Source organism: Mixophyes fleayi, chromosome 2, assembly GCF_038048845.1.
Source record: "Mixophyes fleayi isolate aMixFle1 chromosome 2, aMixFle1.hap1, whole genome shotgun sequence".
Classification (NCBI taxonomy): Eukaryota; Metazoa; Chordata; class Amphibia; order Anura; family Limnodynastidae; genus Mixophyes; species Mixophyes fleayi.
Window position 1 is genome coordinate 85,037,711 of NC_134403.1, and position 27,742 is coordinate 85,065,452.

Genomic DNA, 27,742 nt, shown 5'->3' on the forward strand with positions numbered 1-27,742 from the left:
AGTCACGATGAAACACAGGAGAGTTGAAGTGGTCTGGAAACCACAAACGAACAACAGGAATCAGCAGGAGCTGAATACACGAGGAAACACAGGAACACCTTCAGAGGCTCATGGGGAATGAGACTCCAAGATCAGGCAACGAGGTATTGAACACAGGTGCTTTAAATAGGGAGTGTTGCCTGATCAGCCAATTAACTAAAAAGAACATGTACTGAAGGATTGAAAAGTAGGGAAAGATCAAGAACCACTTCCTCCTAATGCTGAAGCTGCTGCCACTAATCATGACATAGACGATGAAATACCATCAACGTCGTCTGCCAAGGCCGATGCCCAATCTCCTAGTACAGGACATGTAAAATCCAAAAACCCAAAGTTGACTTAAATTTCCAAAAAAAGAAAATTAAAAACATCTGAGGAGAAACGAAAACTTGCCAATATGCCATTTACGACACGGAGTGGCAAGGAACGGCTTAGGCCCTGGCCCGTGTTCAGTACTACTGGTTCAGCTTCACCCAAGGATCTAAGCCCTCCTCCACCCCCCCTCTCAAAAAAATTGAAGAGAGTTATGCTGTCAGCAACAACAACAAAACAGCAAACAACTCTGTCTTCTAAATAGATGACATCACAAATCCCCAAGGCGAGTCCAAGGGTGTTGGTGGTTTATAAGCCTGACCTTCCCATCACTGTATGGGAAGAGGTGACTCCATCCACCATTTGCAGCACACCCTCTGCATATGCTGGATGGATCACCCACAGTGTAGATCCAGATTTGGATAATCAAGGTGTCAATGTTGTACACCGGGAAGAGGCTATTGATGTAGCTGGCGCTGTGGAGGAACTTGATGATGAGGATGCTGATGTGGTTATTGTAAATGAGGCACCAGGGGGGGAAAACAGCTGTTGTCCATGGGATGAAAAAGCCCATCGTCATGCCTGGTCAGAAGACCAAAAAATGCACCTCTTCGGTCTGGAGTTATTTTTATCCAAATCCTGACAACAAATGTATGGCCATATGTAGCTTATGTAAAGCTCAAATAAGCAGGGGTAAGGATCTTGGCCACCTAGGGACATCCTATCATTTCAGCCACAGTAGTTTGGTAGGCCCTGTCGCTGAAATGATTGGTTTGTTAAAGTGTGTATGTCCTATTTCAACAACATCAGGGTGGGTGGGAGGGCCCAAGGACAATACCATCTTGCAACTCTTTTTTTGGCATTATGTGCTCTTTGGGGCCTAGTACTATCTCCATCAGAGATATTCCTGCAGGCCATGTCACCGGCACAGCTATGTTGGTGATAGACGTGCGCTGCATACTCTGTCTGATTTAGCAGAAGCTAGGCATTGCCCTTGATAATCAAATAGGCTTTCCGTGATATTACATTGTCAGGGATTAGGCTAAACAGAGTGTCATGGTATTTGAGATCCTTACCTTACCTACACACAGCGTATACAGCGCTGCTATTTGTTCTATCATATTAATGTTTAGATAGGGTCTCTACATATTAACACACTCCGCTTGCTCACATCACCCAGTGAAGCAAGCGCTATATAAGTGCCAACTTTTATACACGTTAGGCAGCGTCTTTAACGAGAATACAGTATCTATATAATTGTGAGTGCTTTAAGATCTTACATGACCTTTAATCAGGCCACTTTAATCGCTGCTCTATTACAGATCTCTGTACAGTGATCATCATGCATATTTTTGCAGAACCAATTTAAATATATAAACAGGGTCTCCTAGAATACGTACTATTTTATTTAAAGGAGTATTAAGGGGCATTACACTCTAATAAAGAGACTCATCATTTCTGAATAAAAAAAATGCTCTAATTCTTGTTAAGTTCCCAAAAAGAGGAACTGCCATTTCTATTACTACGTTCATTCTATTTGTAGTTCCCAAAAAGAGGAACTGCCATTTCTATTGATATTTTCATTCTATATGTAGTTCCCAAAAAGAGGAACTGCCATTTCTATTGATATTTTCATTCTATATGTAGTTCCCAAAAAGAGGAACTGCCATTTCTATTGATATTTTCATTCTATATGTAGTTCCCAAAAAGAGGAACTGCCATTTCTATTGATATTTTCATTCTATATGTAGTTCTTAAAAAGAGGAACTGCCATTTCTATTGATATTTTCATTTTATATGTATTTCCAAAAAAGACGAACTGCCATTTCTATTGCTACGTTTTGTTTTTTTGTAGTTCCAAAAAAAAATAACTGCGGCCTTAACTGCTATATTGGTGTTAGACGTGCATCCGGTGTCCGCCATCTGTGCAGTGGTATTCAGACCAGTTGAGGGTTTTATATTGTGGCCCCAGTACCAAATTGGGTACCGGGGCCACTCCACTACGCAGTCCAGATAGATGCGTATCAGATATTAAACTACATTCAATGTTGGGGCCAAATCCAAAATTAATTAAAATGACCTGTCATCGTCAAAAACAAGAGGTATTGACGCTTTAGAACTACACCCTGTATATGCTGCAGAGGATGTAGGATCAGCCATCTGTAGAATGAAATTCAGACCAGTTGAGGGTTTTATATTGTGGCCCCGGTACCAAATTGTGTACCGGGGCCACTACACTACGCAGTCCAGATAGCTTTGCAGTGGAATTGAGACCAGTTAAGGGTTTTTTTATTGTGGCCCCGGTATCCAAATTGCATACCGGGGCCACTACACTACACAGTCCAGATAGCTGTGCAGTGGAATTGAGACCAGTTAAGGGTTTTTTTTATTGTGGCCCCGGTACCAAATTGGGTATCGGGGCCACTTCACTACGCAGTCCAGAAAGCTACCTCGGTCCAACGTTTTGGACTAAAAACAATATTGTGAGGTGTGAGGTGTTCCAAATACACTGGAAATTAGTGGAAATGATTGTTATTGAATGTTATTGAGGTTAATAACAGCGTAGGAGTGAAAAACAAACAAAAAACTAGATTTTAGCACTTTTTATGCTTTTTTAAAAATAAATCCGAACCCAAAACCCTAAATCAGAACCAAAACCTTTCGTCAGGTGTTTTGCCAAAACAAATCAGAACCCAAAACCTCAAGCTAATCAGAACCCAAAACCCAAAACACTAAAAGTGACCGGTGCACACCCTTAATTTAAATACAATGTCATTACAGTCCCTGTTGGTGTAATGGTCAAGCGTCCGAATACTTTTGTCCAATTAGTGTATAAAATCACAAAAGAACACATGAAAATAAAAAACCTATTCATTTAATGTCACCTTTTAATATTATAGTCATTAATGAAAAAACATTTAAAAAAAAAGGGGAAAAAATGGGGGTCCATAAAATACATTTATGATGATGTTATAAATGTCTACTGTACATAAAATGCATTTTTACAGTTGCTCCTGATTGCAAACACGTGTTCAAACATGCATACACAGTCATCATCACTGGTAATTGGCACTTATACCAGACCTGTAGCTGGTGCAAGTGTTATGACTGAACAATACGTACCTGAGATGCCCAAAGCTTAATCGGACGCTGCTGTGCATGCTTGAGCTTGGCACGCCCTTACTGTAAATTGGCTACATGCATATGCTCATTCTTATCCCCTTTCTGCCTCTGAAATCGTAGTCTGTAGTAAGGGTTCTTTGCACCAGAGGATGAATTGGACATTGCTGCATTCTCTGGCATGTGGTTAATTCTTGGGCATGAGAAGTGTGATTTTATACAAAATACAGCATGGGCAGCACAGTGGCCTAGTGGTTAGCACTTCTGCCTCACAGCATTGGGGTCATGAGTTCAATTCCCGATCATGGCCTTATCTGTGTGGAGTTTGTATGTTCTCCCTGAGTTTGCGTGGGTTTTCTCCAGGTGCTCCAGTTTCCTCCCACACTCCAAAAACATACTGGTAGGTTAATTGGCTGCCTTTCAAAATTGACCTTAGTCTGTCTGTCTGTCTGTCTGTATGTGTGAGTGTGTGTCTATATTAGGGAATTTAGACTGTAAGCTCCAATGGGGCAGGGACTGATGTAAATGAGTTCTCTGTACAGCGCTGCAGAATTAGTGGCGCTATAGAAATAAATGATGATGATGATGTATCAGCATTTAAGTGCTTTAATGAATCAGACCCAGAAGCACATTTGCTGTATTTGTGGATATACTGCCATCTTGTGGTCAAATAGGAATTAACAGTAAATGACTCCAAAAGTGATACTACTTAGAAGATGTTTCCTTATTTTCCTGGTTGATGATCAGTTGATTTTCTAACCAATTAAAAACCATTCTATAACACAAGCAACTCAAATAACCTGCAGAGTATAGCTAAGCTATAGCCTCTCCACAGGTTACACACTATTTTACCAGAGAGTATAAATGGAGCTGCCACTATAATTGCATGTTCCAATGGAACAGAGTCACTGAGTCCAACTATGGCACTAAAAGGAAATATTTCAACTCTTCAAAATCTCATCACAGAACTAAACTGAAACTTCTCAAAAAAGTTTGCTTCAGTTTCAGAAAGACACAAACAGAGTCTACCTCAGCAGAGAGTTAGAAGACCTAAAATATAACAATAACGATTTCAAAATATGAAGAATGCCTTAACAAGAAAAGAATAAGAAAACTGCCAAAGAATGTAACCCAAAAAAGATTATGGGCCTGAGTCATTAAGGCAAAAAAGGAGTAAATGTTCTCCGGGACAAACTATGTTATAATGCAAGGGGTGAAAATTAGTTTATTATTTTGCACATAAGTTAATAACTGGCTGTTTTTTCATCCAGCACACAAATACTTGCTAGCTTTATTATTACACTGAAATTTAATGTTTATCTAGGACATATCCTACCCCAGCTATAAATCTGTCCCCACATTTTAAATTTACCTCCCCCTTAAATGCAACATGGTTTTGCCCAGGTGCAAATGTTACTACTTTTTATGCTTTGCTCTCCTTAATGACTCAGGCCCTACATATCTACAATGTATATTTGCAGCACTTGTTTGTGTAGCACTTATTTGAGTCAGGAGGAGCCAGAAGCATCACCATCAGTGAACCGCAAGAGATAGGCCAGTCAGTGCCGTGTTCTACTTGCCCGCCGTAGAGGAAGAACAGCGTTGTCTGTGATATAGCAAATACTTTGATATATTTTAACTTTTAGCATCTAATTATAAATCAGGTATTGTATATTTATATTGGTTATATATTTGCCACTCGCCCTCCTTCCTTCTTGCTCCTAGCTTCGCTCATATTCCTTCCCATCACCATTCCCTGCCACAGGTGTGCAAAATCTACTGTGCCTCCCTGCGCTGTGCCAGTGGCAGAGGATTTCACTCCCTGTTGTGTGTCTGCCAACAGTGCATAGAGCCACTCAGGGGCAAAGGGAACTGTGATGCTGCCTTCCTCTCTGAGCAGGAAGTGCAGACACAGCAAGACAAGGTCGACCCTGTGTTGAGGATGTGTGTTTATGTGGTGGTGGAATTGGTGTAGTGAAAAGGTAGTGTGAAACCTCTGCTGGTCGTGTGTTGAGCAGTCACTTGAATGTGGTACCTACTCGCTGTTCCTTCACTTCTGCTCTCGCTATGGCGTGGGTGTTTAAACACAATTAACATGGTGTGGACACCAGTGGTGTACAGTGTAATTGTCAAAGAACTGTTGGACACCAGACCAACTCATAGCAAAATTATTTTATTTTCCAATGCCTTCTCCTCCTGCACATATCATAACGCTTGCAATGGACATAGATTCAAACGCTAAACTCCTCCAGCACAGATCAAAAAGGTTACAAGCACAGCTTCTCAGCACATAAACTTCAGCAAATATTAAGATCTATATTACTCCTTTACTCCACCTGCACTTTACCTGCTTAAGTCCATTAAATATAACGACACCGTGACATAATTGGTGTTGCTGGGTGCAGTAGTTCCATACAATCTAGGAATACTCTCCCTCTGATAGGTGTCAGCACACAATGGGCATAATTCAGAAGTTTATGTTCACACTCCTCCAGTCCTCCAGGCAGCTTTCCATTCAAAGGCTCTCCATTCTGGGATATATATATATATAGTTCTCTCTCTTTCTCTCGCTCTGTCTCTCTCTCTCTCACACTCTCTCAGTCTCTCACCATCTTCCTCTCTCTCCTCTCCTCTCTCTCCTCCCTCTCACTCTCTTCTCTCACTCTTCTCTCCTCCCTCTCCTCCTCTCCACCCTCTCACTCTCTTCTTCTCTCTCATCTCTCTCTCTCTCCTCCCTCTCTCTTCCCTCCTCTCTTCTCTCCTGTCTCTCACATCTCTTTCTGACCCCTACCTCCTCCCTCTCTCTCTCTCATCCCCCACTCTCTTCTATCTCTCTCACACTCCTCCAGTCCTCCAGACAGCTTTCCATACCAATGCCTTCCACTCTGGGATATATATATATATATATATATATATATATATATATATATATATATATATATATATCTTACTTTCTCCTCTCCTCACCTTCCTCTCTCTCTCTCTCTCTCTCTCTCTCTCTCTCTCGCTCTATTTCTATCTCTTTCTCTCTTCTTTCTCTCCTCCCTCTCTCCCCCCTCATCTCTCTCTTCTCTCTCTCCTCTACCTCTAATCCCTCTCTCCTCCCTCTCTCCCACAGTCATGAGGAGATTTCACTTTAAAATAAAACAGAAAAAGAAATCCAATTGTATAGTGTATTCAAATGATAAGTTGTGTGTTAAAATATGTTTTTTTATCTGTATTTCCATTGCTGTAGGAATCTTCATCATGTGGGTCCCTCTGCTGGTGGTGTTGGGTTTGATCCTGCTGTACAGATGGTACAGACGGAGTCAGATACTGGAGAATCTTACAGATAAATATGTTTTCATCACCGGATGTGATTCTGGATTTGGGAATATGGTGGCGAGGAATCTGGACAGACGTGGAATGAAGGTTTTGGCTGCTTGTCTGACAGAGATAGGGGCTGAGGAATTGAGAAAGACCACATCAAGCAGACTGCAGATAGTAATCCTGGATGTCACTGACAGTCAGAGTGTAAGCTCTGCTGCAGAGTGGGTCAGTGATATTGTTCATGATAAAGGTTAGATATATGTATACACAAGCAGATGTTTTTACATTTTACAGAAATTAACCACATTATTAATTAATAATGTCATGATACATAATGCAAAATTATTCAGAAATATTCAAATGTTGTTGGATTAGTGTAACATTTTTGCCAGTCGACTTAAGTGTAGACATCCATAAATTTAAATAGTTACTGTATATGTCTAAATTGTTGCTGCACATGCATGGTCATATTGGAGCCATATTGCATATGCCACTTTTGTTCATTGCTGACATGTGTATGGTGGCACATACAGTCAAGTCCATAAATATTGGGACATTGACACAATTCTCATATTTTGGCCTCTATACACCACCACAATGGATTTGAAATGAAACAAACAAGATGTCCTTTAACTGCAGACTTTCAGCTTTAATTTGAGGGAATTTACATCCAAATCAGGTGAACAGTGTAGGAATTACAACAGTTTCTATATGTGCCTCCCACTTTTTAAGGGACCAAAAGTAATGGGACAAATTAAACAATCCGACATCAAACTTTCACTTTTTAATACTTTGTTGCAAATCCTTTGCAGTTAATTACAGCTTGAAGTCTGGAACGCAGAGACATCACCAGACGCTGGGTTTCAACCCTGGTGATGCTCTGCCAGGCCTTTACTGCAAATGTCTTCAGTTCCTGCTTGTTCTTGGGGCATTTTCCCTTCAGTTTTGTCTTCATCAAGTGAAATGCATGCTTAATAAGATTCAGGTCAGGTGATTGACTTGACCATTGCATAACATTCCACTTGTTAGCCTTAAAAACTCTTTGGTTGCTTTTGCAGTATGCTTCAGGTCATTGTCCATCTGTACTTCTGAAGCATTTGACTGAATATGAGCAGATAATATTGCCCAAAACACTTCGGAATTCATCCTGCTGCTTTTGTCAGCAGTTACATCATCAATAAATACAAGGGAACCAGTTCCATTGGCAGCCATACATGCCCACACCATGACACTACCACCACCATGCTTCACTGATGAGGTGGTATGTTTTGGATCATGAGCAGTTCCTTTCCTTTTCCATACTCTTCTCTTCCCATCACTCTGGTACAAGTTGATCTTTGTCTCATCTGTCCATAGGATCTTGTTCCAGAACTGTAATGGTTTTTTTTAGATGTTGTTTGCCAAACTCTAATCTGGTCTTCCTGTTTTTGTGGCTCACAAATGGTTTACATCTTGTGGTGAACCCTCTATATTCACTCTTGTGAAGTCTTCTCTTGATTGTTGACTTTGACACATATACACCTACCTCCTGGAGAGTGTTCTTGATTTGGCCAACTGTTGTGAATGGGTTTTTCTTCACCAGGAAAAAACATTCTTCTGTCATCCACCACAGTTGTTTTCCGCGGTCTTCTGGGTCTTTTGGTGTTGCTGCGCTCTTCGGTGTGCTCTTTCTTTTTAAGAATGTTCCAAACAGTTGATTTGGCCACACCTAATGTTTTTGCTATATCTCTGATGGGGTTGTTTTGATTTTTCAGCCTAATAATGGTTTGCTTCACTGATAGTGACACCTCTTTGGATCTCATATTGAGAGTCGACAGCAACAGATTCCAAATGCAAATATCGCAGCTAGAATCAGCTCCAGACCTTTTACCTGCTTAATTGATGATGAAATTACGAGGGAATAGCCCACACATGTCCATGAAATAGCTTTTGAGTTGATTGTCCCATTACTTTTGGTCCCTTAAAAAGTGGGAGGCACATATAGAAACCGGTGTAATTCCTACACAGTTAATTTGATTTGCATGTAAATACCCTCAAATTAAAGCTGAAAGTCTGCAGTTAAAGCACATCTTGTTAGTTTCATTTCAAATCCATTGTGGTGGTGTATAGAGCCCAAAATATAAGAATTGTGTCGATGTGCCAATATTTATGGACTTGACTGTATGTCAGGTGATACCCCTTGCTTCTAACTTCTTTTCTGCTTGGGAGTGGTACCTATGAGAGAATTGATAAGGAATATGAGGAAGGTTGTGAGTGTAGTTTCCCAACCATATAGGGGTATGGCAGGAGATGCTGGCAAGGAGATGTCAGATCTCATAAAGTGGTGATCAGCCAAGATAAAAATGAAAAAATTGGTGAGAAAATTTGTGGTATAAATTCCAGTACATAAAAATATCCGCACTAGATATGTGTTAAAGTATTGTTACTTTTGTACTGGTGTTAATGCGTCAAAGTATTAATCCCTCAAATAGGGGTGCACTCCCAGAACAATAGACGCTATCATAAATACAAAGGAGAAAAAAGTATTCTGATATTTGAGGCACTATTATTCTCTATACCAGTACAAGAACTATAGTCCTTTGTATTGTACAATTTTTTTAAAAACAAATTTTATTCTTCTTTCAATTTTATTATTATTTCAACTTGTTAAAATTCTATTCATATAACATGGTAATGATTTACAAAATATAGAGTATTAAAATAATAGTGATAAAGATATGAAAATTTGTGGTCCTGTTGGGACATAGTGGTCAGACATATTCAGCTGAAAAGCGGCACTGCAAGCCTTTTTAACAGTGATGGGATGTATCTGACAAAAAATTCAAACTTACATGTGTGATTTGAGTTGCACATATCTCAGTATAGATCACATTAAAAAATAGAAATATTCCTGCACATTAGGAAAACAAATGCATGTACCTATTCCATACTTGCCTACTTTGGAGCTCTCCCATCCGAGAGACCTTCCTGCTGCCTCCTGGGGCGTGTCAACAAGGATCTCGTCTTTAGGCCCCACTCTTTTCCTGAACCATACCAATTTCATTCCTATTACAGCAGGCGGCGGGGCCAGGATGACGCGATTAGCCCTGCTCCCACCCATTTTTGGCTGACTACTTAAGTAGACCAATAGTGGCTGGGGGAAGTTCAAATTGGTGGTTGAAGACAGACCGACAGTATAAACTAGGGGTGTGCACCGGGCACTTTTAGTGTTTTGGGTTTCGGGTTCTGATTAGCTTGAGGTTTTGGGTTGTGATTTGTTTTGCCAAAACACCTGATGAAAGGTTTTGGTTCTGATTTAGGGTTTTGGGTTCTGATTTATTTTTAAAAAAGCATAAAAAGCGCTAAAATCCACTTTTTGGGTTTTGTTTCACTCCTACGCTATTATTAACCTCAATAACATTCAATAACAATCATTTCCACTAATTTCCAGTCTATTCTGAACACCTCACAATATTGTTTTTAGTCCAAAATGTTGCACCGAAGGTAGCTTTCTGGACTGCGTAGTGGAGTGGGCCCGGTACCCAATTTGGTATCGGGGCCACAATACCTCCGCCTTCAAATGGTCTCAATTCCACTGCACAGCTGCCTGCTCCTACATCCTCTGCAGCATATACAGGGTGTAGTTCGAGCGTGTCAATACCTCTTGTTTTTGACAATGACAGGTCATTTTCATTAATTTAGGATTTGGCAGCAACAGTCAACGTTTTTTAATATCTGATACGCCTCGATCTGGACTGCGTAGTGGAGTGGCCCCGGTACCCAATTTGGTACCGGGGCCACAATACCTCCTCCCACTGGTCTAAATTCCACTGCACATATGGCTGCTCCTACATCCTCTGCAGCATATACAGGGTGTAGTTCGAGCATGTCAATACCTCTTGTTTTTGACAATGACAGGTCATTTTCATTAATTTAGGATTTGGCAGCAACATTGAACGTAGTTTAATATGTGATAAGCATCTATCTGGACTGCGTAGTGGAGTGGCCCCGGTACCCAGTTTGGTACCGGGGCCACAATATCTCCTCCAACCATGGTAAAGAGCATTCATCATTGAGATCCCATCAAGTATGTGAAATACAGACAGGGTTGAAGTGTTATTTGTTGACTTTGGGAACAAAAAAACTGTCCCTGTTGCAAATCTTCGTGCAATGAAGAGTGACTTTTTCATTTAAAGGCTCAAGCTTTCAAGTGTAGTGTTTATAAGTTATAAACACTACAGTAGTTCGAGCACGTCAATACCTCTTGTTTTTCATTATGACAGGGCATTCTACTTTTGGTTTAATTTGTTTAATTTGTTTTAATTTTGTTTTGCTTTGTGCTCATGTCAAACGACTGTTGAACGGTCACATAATGACAAAAAAAGAGTTGCAAGATGGAATTGTCCTTGGGCCCTCACACCCACCCTGATGTTGTTGAAATAGGACATGCGCACTTTAACAAACCAATAATTTCAGCGACAGGGCCTACCAAACAACTGTGGCTGAAATGATTGGTTTGTTTGGGCCCCCACAAAACGAGCTGGCAAAGAAAAAAAAAGGTGCAAGATGAAATTGTCCTTGGGCCCTCCCACCAAAAAAGCTATTCATCTCTCCCTGTACAAACTAAACAGGCTCTACTGAGGCAAGATGTCATCCTCATCCTCTGATTCCTCTACTCCTTCAGTGTATACTTCCTCCTCCTCACACATTATCAATTCGTCCCCGCTGGACTCCACAACCACAGGTCCCTCTGTACTATCTGGAGGGCAGTGCTGTACTTGATTGAGGAAATGATAATTCATTTTTATGTACATCATTTTTTCAACGTTCTGAGGAAGCAATCTACTTCGCCGCTCACTGACCAGGTTCCCCGCTGCACTAAAAACTCTTTCCGAGTACACACTGGAGGGGGGACAACTCAGGTAAAATAGAGCCAGTTTGTACAGGGGCTTCCAAACTGCCTTTTTTTCCTGCCAGTAACAATATGGACTGTCTGATATGTCTATTTGGATGGTGTCAGCAAAATAATCCTCCACCATTTTTTCTATTGTGACAGCATCCAATGCAGCGACAGTAGACATGACTGCAATGGTTAGCAGGTCCTTCAGTCCGGACCAGATGTTGTCTGCATCCCCGCCAGCGGGTCTTTTAGGAAAACTGAGCAGAGTGAACCAAACAGTAGCAAATGTTAAGAGGTTTATTATGATACCACACATGATATGATTCCTTCAACCTGTTCCATATATTTCACTAATATGCATATAACTTTAATATAAAACATATGTTTGTGCGAATGTATGGTAAAAGACCAAATACTGTTGCTGCCACGTGTAGTAGCTGCGTACGCCCTTTCACGCCGTAGCGTGCCCTTGTACGCCGTAGCGTACCGTACGCATCTTTTCAGACAAAGACAACCAAGTTTGCTCGATTTAAATTGAAATGACTTTATCCAATTTGCTGACTTCGACAGCTCCAACCTTTGATAGTGTAACAAACTATCACCCAATCACCGTTTCAAGTTCAGGATTATACAATACTTCTTCACAGACCATGATCTTGGTATCTGGTACCACCCTTTCAGTCTATTTCTCAGTGTTACTCCTATGAGACCGTTTTCCACACTTCAACACAGTAGGAACACATTTGACAACTAAACCAATTGCTAAGATGACACCCAGTATAAGGAGAAGGTGCTTACCTACACTAGCAACCATTTCCTGTACCCATTCCCCCAGACCAGAGAACCATTTCACAGGGTTCAACCATGAGAACCAACCTGCCACCTTTTCCCCGACCTCATATAACGAAGAATTATGGTTCTTTCGAAATTCCCATTTCAGTTGCAAAATTTCATCCATCTTCCGGTCTATAACCTCTTTAGGGTCATCCGTATTATTGGTGATGTACGTGCAACATTTGACACCGAACTGGGTGGCCAGTGTCACACAGTACCCACCAGTAATAGAGGTGAGATAATTTAGTACCAATCTATGTTGCACCAACTCCTTGTTGTACGCTTGTAGCTCCCTTCCAGTATACCTGAAAGTGTCATCATACATCTCGGTGATATTATCTATTAATTTAGCTAGGTCTTGGATATATTTAAAGTTTAATGTTCCCCGAGCGGTCCTGGTGAGAGCTAGGGCTACCATAACTTGAAAACCAGCAGTTTCACTAATCAATTTTGTAGCTATGGGTTCCTCACCAGGAATCATATTTCTCTTGCCACAGTGTTCATACTGTGTGTGTACGTATGGTGGTGATGTAGTCTTGTGAATACCAACCATTTCATCATGAGTAATAGTCATGATTTCAGGAACCAGTTTAGCTAAGAAGCACAGGCCCTTGGAACTCGGAGTCACCCAGGAATAAGCTTTCCTTCCACAAACAAAATACACGTCATCAGGGAGAACATAAGGAACAGTATGCCCATTAATTATATCACACAGAGTTTTGATAAAACTACCCATGCCTAGTGTCTCCATTTGCTCCAGACACGTGTCGGCATGGATGACATTCTTACAATTGTCTATAGAGACTTTTCCAATGGCTACTTTCTTATGTTTGGTTATACGCCCAAGTTTGTGACTTCCATCAACATTCCTACCTATTGGTGACCTTGTGAGTCTCCCTCTAAAATGAGAGTGGCGAGCCATTGTCTGATCTGATGGGTCAGCTTCCCAATTCTCCAGACGTTTTGCATGAGAGATATTTAGACACAGCAAAGATCTGTCTATGGAGTATTGTCGAAGCGTCAGACTAGGGGACCTAGTGTTATTGTACCTCCCGTCTATGGGCCTCCCACCCCTCAATTCGAGTACTTCGGATATGTTTAGAGGGAATGGCACTAGTCCTATATTATGCTGCCCTTGCGGCACGTGAGAGCACACCCAACACTCGGTTAGGTTTAGCACCTTACCCACCAGGGAGTGATAATCCTCCAAAGGATGCCTGCCTATATTCAGAGTACTGGGGGACTGGCATCGTTGGATGCATCTCTCTTCAACTAGGGAGTCGCAGAACTTGCAGATACAATACTCATCAGACAATAGCCCCTCACACTGCCTCCGAGTTCCTGAGCTAGCAGACCTTTTCATAACCCCTGGACCAAGCTTGATAATGGGCTGCTCTGAGTATTCTAATAACTTTTCCTCTGCCTCCATCTCATCCGTATCACTACCAGAACTCTCCTCCGTCCTCCATCCTCCTTCACAAAAATAGAATGTCCTAGAAAGAGTAAAAACAAAGAAAATTCTGGAACAAAACAAAAACAAAAACCGCCACTCCCTCGCTGGAAAGATAGTTCTGGGGCAACGTCTCTGGTTCAGGTGTCTCGACTGCAGGCTTTAGGTCTCCCGGAACAGACTCACAAGTGACAGATCTATGTCGTCGGTCTCAGTTTTATCTTGCACTTTCTCCGGATTATGGACTCTCCTGCAGTGGGTGGAATGGACCCAAGTGTCACTCTCTGCAACCTTCAGTGATGTAGTACTGGTCAGCAGCACTTGGTACGGGCCTTCCCAATGGTCTGTTAAACAACCTGAACGTAAGAAATTGCGGATCATAACATAGTCTCCAGGTTCAACATCATGACAGTTCGTTTCTGGCATACCAGGTGACAGCATTTTTAGTTTTTGTTGTTGTTGCTTTAGCTGTCTACTCATTCTTATAAGATATTGTACAGTCACTTCATTATTACACTTCAAGTCGTCTTGTGGACTCACGATCAAATGAGGTTGTCGTCCGAACCGTATCTCAATGGGGACAGATTAAGAGGAGGTCTAGGAGTGGTCCGAATGCTATGGAGGACCAATGGCAAAGCATCTGGCCATGCCAACCCAGTTTCAGCCATTACCTTACCAAGATTGTTCTTTATAGTACCATTTACTCTCTCCACCTTACCACTGGCTTGTGGTCGATAAGGGGTGTGAAGTCTGTTACCGATTCCCATGAGTTTACACATATTTTGGAAGATATCACCAGTAAATTGGGTACCCCTATCACTTTCAATGATTCTAGGGATACCGAACCTACACACAAAGTCTTGTACAATTTTCTTTGCAGTGAACACAGCAGTATTAGTGGCTGCCGGATATGCTTCTACCCAACCGGAAAACACATCAATACAAGCTAACACATACTTTAGATTCCTGTACGGTGGTAATTGGATATAGTCAATTTGTATTACCTGAAAAGGTCCGTCTGTAGGAGGGATGTGGGATGGTTCAGTTGGAATAGTTTTCCCGACATTTTTCCTCAAACAAGTAAGACATTGCCTTCTTACCAGACTGAGAGGAAAATCCGGGAGCACACCAGTATGCTCTCACCAGTTTGCACATACCTTCTTTACCCAGGTGAGTCAGGCCGTGTGCTGCTTCAGCCAGGCTTGGATAGTACGTTTAGGGAGCTACAGGCTTGCCTTGTCCATCCCTCCAGAGTCCTGAGGATTCTTGACCACATCCCTTCGCCTTCCAGACCGCCTTTTCCTGCAGGGAACACAAATCTTGCATTTCAATTAATTTCTGCATGTCTAATGTCTGAAAAACCATCATAGTCTCGGTCGATACAGTCATAGGTTGCCCTGCTGCCCATTTAGCAGCTTCGTCCACCCTGTTGTTTCCCAATGACACTGGGGGCTAGATTTACTAAACTGCGGGTTTGAAAAAGTGGAGATGTTGCCTATAGCAACCAAAAAGATTCTAGCTTTCATTTTGTAGAATGCACTAAATAAATGACAACTAGAATCTGATTGGTTGCTATAGGCAACATATCCACTTTTTCAAACCCGCCGTTTAGTAAATATACCCCTGGGTCTTCTTCAAAGGTATGGGCTTTGCACTTTATGACAGCTACTGTTCTGGGTAACTGTATCGCTGTCAGAAGTCCTTTTATGTGTTGTGAGTGTGCCACTGGCGTACCTGCTGCTGTCGTAAAGTTTCTAAGAAGCCAAAGGGCCCCAAAATCGTGCACTACCCCGAAGGCGTACTTAGAGTCAGTATCTATATTGGCTGATTTATCCTCTGCCAACTCACACGCTCTCCTTAGTGCTACTAGTTCCGCCACCTGGGCTGAGTGAGGTGGACCAAGGGGTTCAGCTTCTACCACATCCTGATCGTCTACAACAGCGTAACCAGTACATAGCTCTCCCGTCTCTGTCTGTCTATGACAACCACCGTCTGTATAAAACGTAAAATCTACATTTTCTAAGGGGGTGTCACGTATGTCTGGCCTTGCAGTAAAGGTCTGATTCAGGTGTTCCATACAGTCATGCGTGTCAGTTTTCTTGCTTAATTCATCATCAACCAGGGTCTCCTCACCTCCCACCCTTTGTGTCTCTAGAGACACATATGAAAGGTATGTAGCTGGATTTAAGGTGCTACATCGTTTGATGGTGATGTTTGAGAGTGCCATCAGGGCTAGTTCCCACTTTGTGAATCTAGCTGAAGAAACATGTCTGGTTTGGGCTGAATTTAACAGAGCTGATACGGCATGGGGTGTATAGACAGTTGAATTATGTCCTAATACTACGTCCTTGCTCTTACTTACCAGAAGAGCAGTTGCTGCTACACTTCTGAGACATGTTGGGAGTGATCTTGCCACATTGTCCAATTGTGCACTGTAGTATGCTACCGTTCTGCTAGCCTCACCATGTTTCTGTGTGAGGACACCTGCTGCACAACCATCAGCTTCTGTACAGTATAGCTTAAAAGGCTTTTCATAATCAGGTATTCCCAATGCAGGTGCTCTAGTCAGACTATCTTTAAGATTAAAGAACACTTGCTCTGACTCTTCTGTGTGTACGACACGTTCTGGTTTTGAGGAAGAGACTAGCTCCTGCAATGCTAATGCCAGAATAGAAAAACCTGGGATCCAGGATATACAGTATCCACACATCCCCAGGAAAGTACAAATCTGCTTCTGGCTCTGCGGCAGAGTCATGTGTTGTATGGCCTCAATTCTGTCGGTTGTCAGGTGTCTTAGCCCCTAAGTGAGGCAGTGTCCTAAGTATTTGACCTTAGTCTGACATGGCTGTAATTTATCCTTTGCCACCTTGTGCCCTGTTTGTGAAAGATGAAGCAACAACAATCATGTAAACATGACATAAAAGAATCAGAGCACAGCAACAAATCGTCCACATATTGAATTAGAACAGACCCATTGTGGGGTTGAAAGGATTGCAAACAGTCATGTAAGGCTTGGGAGAAAATACTGGGGCTGTCAATGAACCCCTGGGGTAGTCTGGTCCATGTGTATTGCACTCCCCGGTAGGAGAATGCAAAAAGGTATTGGCAGTCAGGGTGAAGAGGGACTGAGAAGAAAGCAGAACATAGATCAATGACAGTAAAGTGACTAGCAGACGGTGGAATCTGCATGAGGATGACAGCTGGATTCGGCACTACGGAGAATTGGCTCTCAACAACTTTATTAATTCCCCTTAAGTCCTGGACTAATCTATAGCCCCTCCCCCCACTTTTTTTCACAGGGAAAATGGGACTATTTGCTGTACTGGCTGTACGAATTAAAATCCTTTGTTGTAACAACCTTTCAATAACAGGCTATACCACTTGTTCCACCTCCGGTTTTAATGGATACTGTGGGATTTTTGGAGCTATCCTACCGCTTTTTAGATTGACCATGACAGGGGCTACGTTTGCCATCAGTCCAGTGTCCTGTCCATCTTTGGTCCATAGTGAACCTGGTATTTAAAGCAACATCCCCTTTACTTGAGATGGACTGTGTTCTATAACAGTAGAGTGTAACATTAACCTTTGAGGGGTGTCCAATATGTCCTGTACTTCATGAGCGACCTTCTCGGATATATCTAGGAACACACCATCTGAAGTACAGTATATGACACATCCCATCTTACATAACAAGTCTCTCCCTAGCAAGTTAGTAGGAGCCGCCGCAGCCAAGAGAAACGAATGCTTGGTATGCAGGGACCCGATAGTAACTTCAGCAGGTTTAGTTAGAGGATAATGTAACACTCTTCCCGTTACCCCCATAGCTGGAATAGTTTTACTGGTCACCTGTAGATTGAAAGGAGAGGTTATTACAGATCGGGCCGCCCCTGTATCTACAAGGAAAGTTTGTTTCCTACCAGCTATGTCAACTATCATTGTTGGTTCTTCACTCTGACTCTCAGTTAACCTCACTGGCTGTAGATTACAGGTATGACCTGACCCCTAGTGCTGACTATCATTTTCCCGCGCAATATTTGCTGTTATAATATGTGCGGGTAGATGTGAGTCTTCTATTCTATGTGAGTTCTTCCTTGGAGGATATCTATGTGTCCTACCTCTAGGGTTGTATCGGTCTTTTTTACAATCCCTCCTAACGTGTCCTTCTTCATTACAATTGAAACATCTGATCACTCTATGTTTCTTATGTGGGTTGTATGCTGGTGGTCATGTATGCATCCCCTCTAGAGCCTGCATACTCACCGTCATTAACCTATCACTTTTCTCCTCCTTCTTTCTGAAAAGGTTTTTGTCATGCTCCACAGCAGACTCCCTAATAGAATCTACTGTGATGCCTCTCCAATTAGGTAATGTGGTTTGTACTCTGGTTTTTAAATTTTCTCTAAGGTCATCCATTAATACTCCTACAGCTACCTCCCTATGATGTGGGTCCTCCCCTATGTTTGATATCCCAGTGAACCGTGTTATCGCTGCTATAGCTCTAATGAAGTAATATGCTGCTGTCTCACTATCTTTCTGCTTGATGGTGAAAATTTTACTCCAATTCGTTACTACCGGAAAATAGATGGCTAAATGTTTAACAATTTGTTCTATATTCTCTTGGTTAATCTCATCCGTCAAGGTGTCATCTTCCTCCAACGAACAATCTTTGATGAATTGTTGTACGTTCGTATTGGGAGGAAGACACGCCCTCAACACTACCCGCCAATCCTTATCGGTTGGTTCGTGTGCATTTCCTAAGTCTTTAACAAACTTCTGACATTTAGCCAACTCTTTTCTAGGATCTGGGAATTCAGTCATAATGGAACGTAATTCTGACCTAGTCCAAGGACAATGCATTGTAACATTTCTTAAAGGAACTACACCATCCTTATCCGGTTTCCCATTGGGAACTGATATTGTGCGGACTGGGTACGCACCCACTGGTTCACTGGTTTCAGAAGTGACTACCGGATCTGCTGTTTCAATATTTAGAACGCTTTCACTCCTAGTGATCACACTACTCTCACCTATCTCAGACATTGCTCCTTTCCCATACTTACACTGAACCTCTAGCATATTAACAGCATGAGCAATGGCCGAAATCACAGTGGGTTCATCTTCATCTTCTGATACACTTGTTTTAAACTGGCTTAAAACAGGATATAATTTAGCAATTTCTCTTTTTTCGGTTTTAATAACGGCTGTACTTACCCCTCCCGCCACATAAGGTGGCGGGGGCGCGCTTGCGCTGGGTACGCCACGCTTCTCAGCGGCTGCTTCCGCCCTGCGCGCGCTTTTAGTTACGCCTACTTCCGCTGTGTATTCGCTGCTCTGCCACGTGTTACCTTCCATTTGCCACAATTTTAAACAATCATTATGTCTATTTCTCTTTTTTGCTGACTTAATCAACCATACTTTATCTTTTACAGCATTTAGTACATCTGCATTAAAACTCCCTATTGTTGGGAAAGGCCTATCACAATCTTTGGTCATCTTGACCCACGTGTCGCAATACGCAGTTGCGTATGCACCATATTTCTTACACATGAGAAATCTCGCTGAACCAATAGGACCTTCCTTAGGCAGTACACTGGCCATCTCTAGCGTATGCTTAGCACCCATGTTGAAAAACACCAATCTATGCAGAACACTTTCAACAATTTGCTACAAACACTCTACCGCTAGATATCTCTTACTGGCCGTGGACGTATTTGCTCAAGCCGCGTCCACTCGCTTCCTCTTGTACTAAACAAGGACCCCTAACATAGACAATATCACTGTGGGACCCAAGGGCTATCAGCTCCTCGATACCCTGGCTAAACCACAAAAATCTGTTGAGTTTATTATAACTGGGAGAACAAAGTCGATACAATCAACCAGCCTTTCCAATATAATTCCTCCTAGCTGCTTCACCAATTCGCACTAACGGTTGTCGTGCGGTTAGATCGCACTGCCTACCAATACTAGTTATTAGCAAACCTTGCGATCTATTGGTAGCGCTTTGCGAAAACCCGGTTTTCGCCTTCGGTATACCTGCCCTGTATACCGTCCTTCAGTTGGGCAATCCGCCTCGTCAGACAGCAACTGAGCACAATGAATAGTAAACAGTGTATCTACGTTACAAAATCACACACTATACACCTTTTCTGCGCAGAAAATTAAAAGTTCCCAACAATAGTAATAATGTCTCAGAGGCTTTCACAAGTAATTATACTATACACATATAATAACTATCAAAACGATTGTTTAACCACGTGGTAAATCTACCGGAAGTTCGCGTACGCACAGCAGGAAATACACATACGCTAAGCAATGCAATACAGTTAAAACGCACAATGACAGTAAAAAGAAACAGTTTTCTCTTTTGTCCCTAGGTTCTAGTTAGCGTGCCCTAGACAATGCAAAACGGACATTCAGTTTCACAACACAGAGTAAAATTCAGGTTTTGAACACATTGCGTTCTTACCCGTATATGACGCGTCTCCACCCTTTGTTGCGGAACCGAAATCCGTTGTTCTTGCGTATCGTCCGGCAACGAAACCTCCAAAGCTGACGAGCCCCCAAATTGTTAAATGCGTATTGTCACTAACCAATAACGATTGTCGAACCTCGATTTGTGTTTCCAACGCACAAAGATTTATTCGCAAAAAGTAGTATAATATATTCAAGCAAAGTGATAATAAGTACAGCCTTTACTTATCGCAGGCGCTCTGGATCCAGTGTGCAGTCATTCAATCCTGAAGTCTGGGGACAAGATGTCTGAACACTAGATGAGAAGCTGCTGCTTATATGCACACAGAAATACAGTAATACAATGGAGATGGTATAGCTTGCTACTATTGGTCCAGGTTTCAGGAAGGTCCAAGGAGTTGTCATCATTGGCTAGTTCATACTAAAGAATCCAAAGGAGGGGATCATCTCTCCAGGGGGGTATGCTCTGCTCTTCCCGCCAAGATTCCTTAGTCTTAAGTAGTCCATAATTCCCTATCATTCATAACTTGCGTATGTACTCTGCGATTCATTCACAGAGTGCAAGCCGTAGCGTGCCCTTGTACGCCGTAGCGTACCGCACGCATCTTTTCAGACAAAGACAACCACGTTTGCTCGATTTTAATTGAAATGACTTTATCCAATTTGCTGACTTCGACAAAGGTTATTCAGGTGACGCCAAGATCCTTACCCCTGCTTATTTGAGCTTTACATAAGCTACATATGGCCATACATTTGTTGTCCGGATTTGGATAAAAATAACTCCAGACCGAAGAGGTGCATTTTTTGGTCTTCTGACCAGGCATAACGATGGGCTTTTTCATCCCATGGACATCAGCTGTTTCCCCCCCTGGTGCCTCATTTACAATAACCACATCAGCATCCTCATCATCAAGTTCCTCCACAGCGCCAGCTACATCAATAGCCTCCTCCCGGTGTACAACAATGACACCTTGAATATCCAAATCTGGATCTACACTGTGGGTGATCCTTCCAGCATATGCAGAGGATGTGCTGCAAATGGTGGATGGAGTCTCCTCTTCCCGTACAGTGATGGAAAGGTCAGGCTTCTCAACCACCAACACCCTTGGACTCGCCTTGGGGATTTGTGATGTCATCTATTTAGAAGGCAGAGTTGTTTGCTGTTTTGTTGTTGTTGCGGACAGCATAACTCTCTTAAATTTTTTTTGAGAGGGGGGAGGAGGAGGGCTTAGATCCTTGGGTGAAGCTGAACCACTAGTCCTGAACACGGGCCAGGGCCTAAGCTGTTCCTTGCCACTCCGTGTCGTAAATGGCATATTGACAAGTTTTCGTTTCTCCTCAGATGTTTTTAATTTTCTTTTTTTGGAAATTTTAGTCAACTTTGGGTTTTTGGATTTTACATGCCCTGTACTAGGAGATTGGGCATCGGCCTTGGCAGACGACGTTGATGGTATTTCATCGTCATGACTAGTGGCAGCAGCTTCAGCATTAGGAGGAAGTGGTTCTTGATCTTTCCCTACTTTATCCTCCAAATTTTGGTACTCCATTATATGCAGCACAAGAGAGCGTACCCCTAAACCACACACACTCGGCAAAGCCTTTACAAATTATCTGCGGCACAGGAGAGTACCACTGGACTGTAGTTATACAGCAGTATCTATTTTTAGTGACAGCTGCAAGAGTGAACGTAGTGTGACTTTGAATTAAAATAGTACTACCTATTTTTTGTGACAGCTGCAAGAGTGAACGTAGTGTGACTTTGAATTGAAATAGTACTACCTATTTTTTGTGACAGCTGCAAGAGTGAACGTAGTGTGACTTTGAATTGAAATAGTTCTACCTATTTTTTTCAACCTAATTTTTTTATTTTTTTTTTCAATTGTTTTTGGATAATTTTTTTATAATTTATTTTTTTATAATTTTTTTTTAGAACTTTTTTATAGTTTTTTTATAAATCTTTTATAACTTTGGAATAATTTAGAAATAACAATGCCCTTAGCAGAACAGAGCACAGGACACAGCACCACTGGACTGAGCAGGACAGAGCACAGGACACAGCACCACTGGACTGAGCAGATCACAGCACAGCACAGCACAGCTCAGACAGCACAGCACGAGAAATAGCAGGACAGAGGACCACCTAACACACCCTCCCTCTTCCCTGATTAATGCCCGAGTGATGATGGCGGCGGCAAGCGGGGAATTTAAAGGATCCGAGTATCGCGAGATCCGACAGCGGGATTATGAGTCAGAGCCTCGTTTTAAGTTTCAGAATCGGCGTGAATACCCGGACAGTGCTCGCATCTGACTCGGATCCGCATTGTAAACAAGTGATACCAACTGCTCTTTCCCCACAAGTGTCTGTTTCAGTTCTAGCTGAGTTACAGGTACCATGTGAGTAGAAAAGAGCTGAGTTGATGCTGCACATTTATGGTAATTTGCAGAATGGTGATTACTAAATTATATTTATTAAGCTATACATCTCCTGAACAATAGTAGGAGATGCAACATATAATACCAGCCAGTGGTTGAAGTAGAAATTAGGAAGTGGTGGTATGAAACATGTAATGGGAATGTAAGTGAATGGAATTTTATAGTTTTACAATAAAGGCAGTAGGAGAAGTGACGGTATGGCATACCACTCTATACACCCCCACTTCCACCACTGATGCTAGTGAGATTGTTATACTGCAATCAAGTAATATGACTGAAATACTGTTACACTTTTCTCATTATGTCACTCATTCAGTGTTTTAGGTGCCCCCTAATCCTTGGCACCCTATGTGACCTCCTAGGGTAACCTAATGGTAGCACTGGTCCTGACCATAAGATGCAGAGCCATAGGAATATACAAATATACAATTTAGTAAAGGCTCTCCTTTACTCTGAGCTTGAAAGGTTTATATATTAGAATAGACGCTTAGAGGCAAAACAGGATTTTTTGCCAATAATAAGGATTATTTAATCATTTTGCCCAGGTTTACGGATGACAAAATCAGATTAATATTTGAAATATGCTTTATTTTTTTTATGTTTAAAATGTTGGGTTTTTTTAGTCTTTTTTATTATCTATTTAACTTTTTTTTTTTATTAGTGGAACTGAAAGCCCAAATCTGAACATTCAGTTCTCCTGACAAACTGGTTCAGTTCTCTAGCACATCTGCAGAGACCGTCCCAGTGAAGCATTAAGTTAACCCTTACCACTCTGGGTCAATATTGCTGAATATAGCTCAGCTGCCCCAGTGATTTTTTTTTGGAAAATTGTGTCAATAAGGGATTTTTTTTTCCGCCATTACAAGCAGCAATGATAAATCAGCCCTAGAAAGGGGCCTACTTAGTCTAGCTTTGGTAATATATGTTACTACTATTACCCACAGATGCAGCATGAGTCGTTTTTACAGTTGGTTCAATCCACCCAATGGTTAACTAATACAGTGGAGGGTCTCCATGCAGAAACCCTCCTCACTGCTCTGCAATCCTTCTTAAATTAGTATCTTTGCATTTTTGCTATTTTAAAATGGTGGCAGAGGGGGTGTATGCGAGTGGGGGGAACAATCACAAGCCACAATCTCTTAATTGCAGCTTGTGATTGGTCCCCCATCCCATATTTTTGGCTGGGGATGTGAGAGGAACCATTTTTCTTATGAAAATATAATTCACAATTCCACAGTTGTAGACCTCTGATCTGCCACTCGAAGTGCAAGAGGCCACAAGTGTTAGATGCATGCAGCTAAAGATATTCAGTTATTTGCATGAAATCCTTATCATCAGTCCTCTGCATTGACTTGCCCTCTACTACTGTTATGCAGTATGCACAGTCTTTGAGAAAACTTGAAGTTTCTAGGCAAAACTCTTGGTCGGCTTTCTCACAGCCTCCACACTCATTGCACTCCAGATTGCTGCTACCAGTTCCAATGATAGGAAAGGACCCCATCTTGGCCAGGTACAGTGTCTTGTTGTGCAGTTACCTGTGTTTCTCAGGGATGGTAATTAAAAATATTCTCCTTCAGTTGTGTGGAGATGTGCCTCGCGAATGAGGTACCCATGAAGAGGGTGAAGAAGGAAGAGGAAGGAAGCTACCCACCGTTAAGGTGTTTCAGCGGTGAGTATTCTTCTTCTTTACTTGCAGGTCCCGGTGGCAGCGGGCAGGGGAGCCAATCTGGGCTCACTTCCCGCTGCTGGCCAATCAGTGGCCCGGACAGGCGAGCCACTCCTAGCGCGCATCCGACCATTTGAACTTTAGGCACATCAAGAACCAGTCAGGGCTCGCGGTGATGTCCAATGGCGTCGCTAGATGGACGTTGCAGGAGCAGCAGCAGAAGAAAAGAAGATGCCATAAGAGAAGCCCACCAGAATGAAGAAAGAAGATGCCGGGATCAAGTCAGAGAAGAGCTCGCCGGCGGGGAGACCTTGTAGGGGCTAAGAGCACCTCCACCAAGAAGACAGCGGGGACACAAACGCCGAAGCAGAGAAGAGGCGTCGCCTGCTGGAGGGTCTAGAAGACCAGGGGGGGACGTCGGGGCAAGTTGAGAGACCTGTGCGGAGCAGGTTAGTATAAAGACTCAGTTAGGTCGGGCACAAGGCCCGGGGTAATTCAGGTATTAGGCCTGGGGCTCAGGAAGGGGGTACAAGGCCCGTCTGCAGATAGGACCTAGGTAGGGTTCTTTTGGGCACAAGGCCCCATAGTTAGAGACAGGAGGGCACAAAGCCCCATAGGTAGGGAGAGGGGGGCACAAGGCCCCAGTGATAGCATTTGGGCACAAGGCCCAACAGGTAGTTGTAGCAGGGCGCAAGACCCTTGGGTGCAGCAGGGCGCAATGCCCTTGAGTGTAGCAGGGCGCAAGGTCCTTCAGTGTAGAGAGGCGCATGCCTCTAAGTTAGTGGGGTGCTAGAATTCTGACAGAGTAGCAGGGCGGCAGTCCTGTAGTTGTGGAGAGGACATTGGGTCCTTGTGGTTTGAGAGACAGTAGGTCCTGGTGGTTAGCAGGGCAGTTGGCCCTTATAGCAGGTAGTAGGCTATAGGCCCTGATTTAGCAGAAAGCTATGTCCCTCGGTAGCATAGGGGACACTTGGTCACTTGATAGCTAAGTGGATAAGTTACTAAGAGTGACTTACAAAGCCCCTCTACCCATCCGAAAGGGCACCTAAAGTCGAGAGCCCCAAGACAAGGCGGGCTTAAACGCCGGTGCTCGGGCCATGGGCGGAGGCCTGTGGGGGTGACAGAGTTCCAGTAGACCCGGGCAGCCGAGCACATGTGAGTGGGAGGATTCCGTTCGAGGAGAAGAAAGGTACAGTGCGTCTCGTAGTGGTCCCTCAGGATTCGGTGAGTACCTGGGGTGTTGGGGAAGAAATTGTTCTACGTGCTTGGTCTCCCTTGTTTTGCAAGCATTGGTTGTCAGACAAGGTCTTCGGAAGACCCCTGCAAGTGAGAACCCCTGGAGCAGCAGGGATAGAGGGAGTCACCCTCGTAGCCCCGCTTCCGTGAGTATAGCACGGCGAGGGCTGTTCCCGTGGTGCACTCACCTTGTGGAGCTTCCCCTCCCATATTTTCCCCTTTTCCTTACAGCATAACAAGTTCCCGACACACGAGAACTGGGGCCCTATTTTCCCTGCTGCATTTTGGGCACTCGGACATCCCCCCCACCTGCTCATAGTTGCTCTCCCCTTTCACTCGAGTGGCACATTGTCCCTGAAGGCAGAGGGTGGCACAATGCCAGTCCTAAAACCTGTTTTCAATGTCTGAGAGGAAGAAAATGTACAGTACATGAACCTACTTTGCTGGGGCATATTCACCTCCCTCCCCAAATCCTCTATGTTCATATTTTCCCCATCATACTGCTACTGGCCATAAATCTTTGAAATACTTCTAAAAGGTTTTCCCTTGCAGCAGTCCACTTTGATACTAATGAAATACTGTAATTCACCACAGTCACGAAGTCTCATGCTTGATAAACCAAGTTGGTAGGCATCACCCTGAGGGGAATTTCTGTTGAGGTTGAAATATGCAGATGTAACACCTCCTCTGGTGTTGTTATTCAAACCTCCCAGTGACTGGATGTGTAGCCCGGCCCTATGACCCAGAGGAGACGCACCAGGAATGTTGCTCAGCAACATAAGGCTGGTGTGAGCTGAAAAGTGGTGTCTGAGGAGAGAGTGACAGCCAAGGACCCAGGACGGAGGGGACAAGGTCCTGGGATCCCCCTTGTAATCTGGGGAGCTGGTCCATCATATGCTGCCACTAGAAGCCATAGTACAACATCACAGACAGAATACTCATCACATGGGACAGATTTGAGAGTTAAATTACCTCAGAATGTGGCACAATAATAAAAAAGGAGAGGCAGCATACATTGAAGGGGCTGAGAGAGAAATATGTAAAGTGTCACCCCCACAGAGGAAGGTGTGAGGTGGCAGCTGAGCAGCACACAGGGAGCCCCTGTCCAACTCAGAGATATTACCCCCGCACAGGAGTGGTAAGAGACAATACCCCTGCAGAAGTGGGGTGAGAGACAATACTCCCGCAGAGGAGGGGTGAGAGGCAATACCCCCACAGAGAGGGTTGAGTGAACAGTACTGTGAGAGATGAGGGTGAGCTACCATTTTAAATGTGACTGCCCCATAATATTCTGTCCATGTAGCTGTTAAGAACTGTGCAGAGGGTCAGGAGATGTATAAATGAACTATATTTACTTTATCACTGCAACCATTTAAGAATTTTGCTGGAGTGAAAAAGGAGTGTAAAAAACACATTTATTTTGCAATATAGAGATGGTCTGGTACCCAAATTATTGAGATGTCTGATTGCACTGCACCACCAAGTGGTGTCCCAACATCTTCTAAGAGAGTTATTAAAACTTATCTGCATGTGCAGGCACCCTCTAGTCATGTATATGTATGCCCAGGAGCTAGCCAGGGCTAGAGAAGGAGATGCACTGCCTTAACCATGTACCTCAACACTACACAGTCACAGGGGGCTACAGAGATGTTGTTTCTTCTGGATGCACTAGATCAACAATACTGTGTCTCAAGTCGTAACCTTTCCTGGAGGCTCTCATACTTCCAGAAAATAATTATGCCCCCCATGTTTGGCAGCCATTTTGTAGCTCCTTTTACATCGGTGTACTGTGATGTATGCGCTTTTCACACATGCACCTGCCTATTGCTCTGGTTTGTTTCAGGCTAGCTCAGTTATTTCTTCCCTTTTCTCAGGCTCTGTGGAGTTTTAAGGGCCTCTCCACATACTAGTTTTAGTAGTTGAAATGACATAGGTCTAGTAGAGCAGTACAAACAGAGTTGTTGAAAGAATTGTCACCAGTCCCTCCAAAGTA

General features: G+C 43.0%; 1 protein-coding gene across 1 annotated transcript in view; it reads left to right on the forward strand.

The window, feature by feature from the left end:
• LOC142141213 (retinol dehydrogenase 16-like) overlaps nt 1-27,742 on the forward strand; it is a 62,666-nt gene that overhangs the window by 18,517 nt on the left and 16,407 nt on the right. The window contains exon 2 of the mRNA XM_075199435.1: nt 6,707-7,030. Within this exon, the coding sequence (XP_075055536.1) occupies nt 6,718-7,030 (313 nt within the window). The 5' untranslated portion in view covers nt 6,707-6,717. The remainder of the gene's footprint in view (nt 1-6,706; nt 7,031-27,742) is intronic.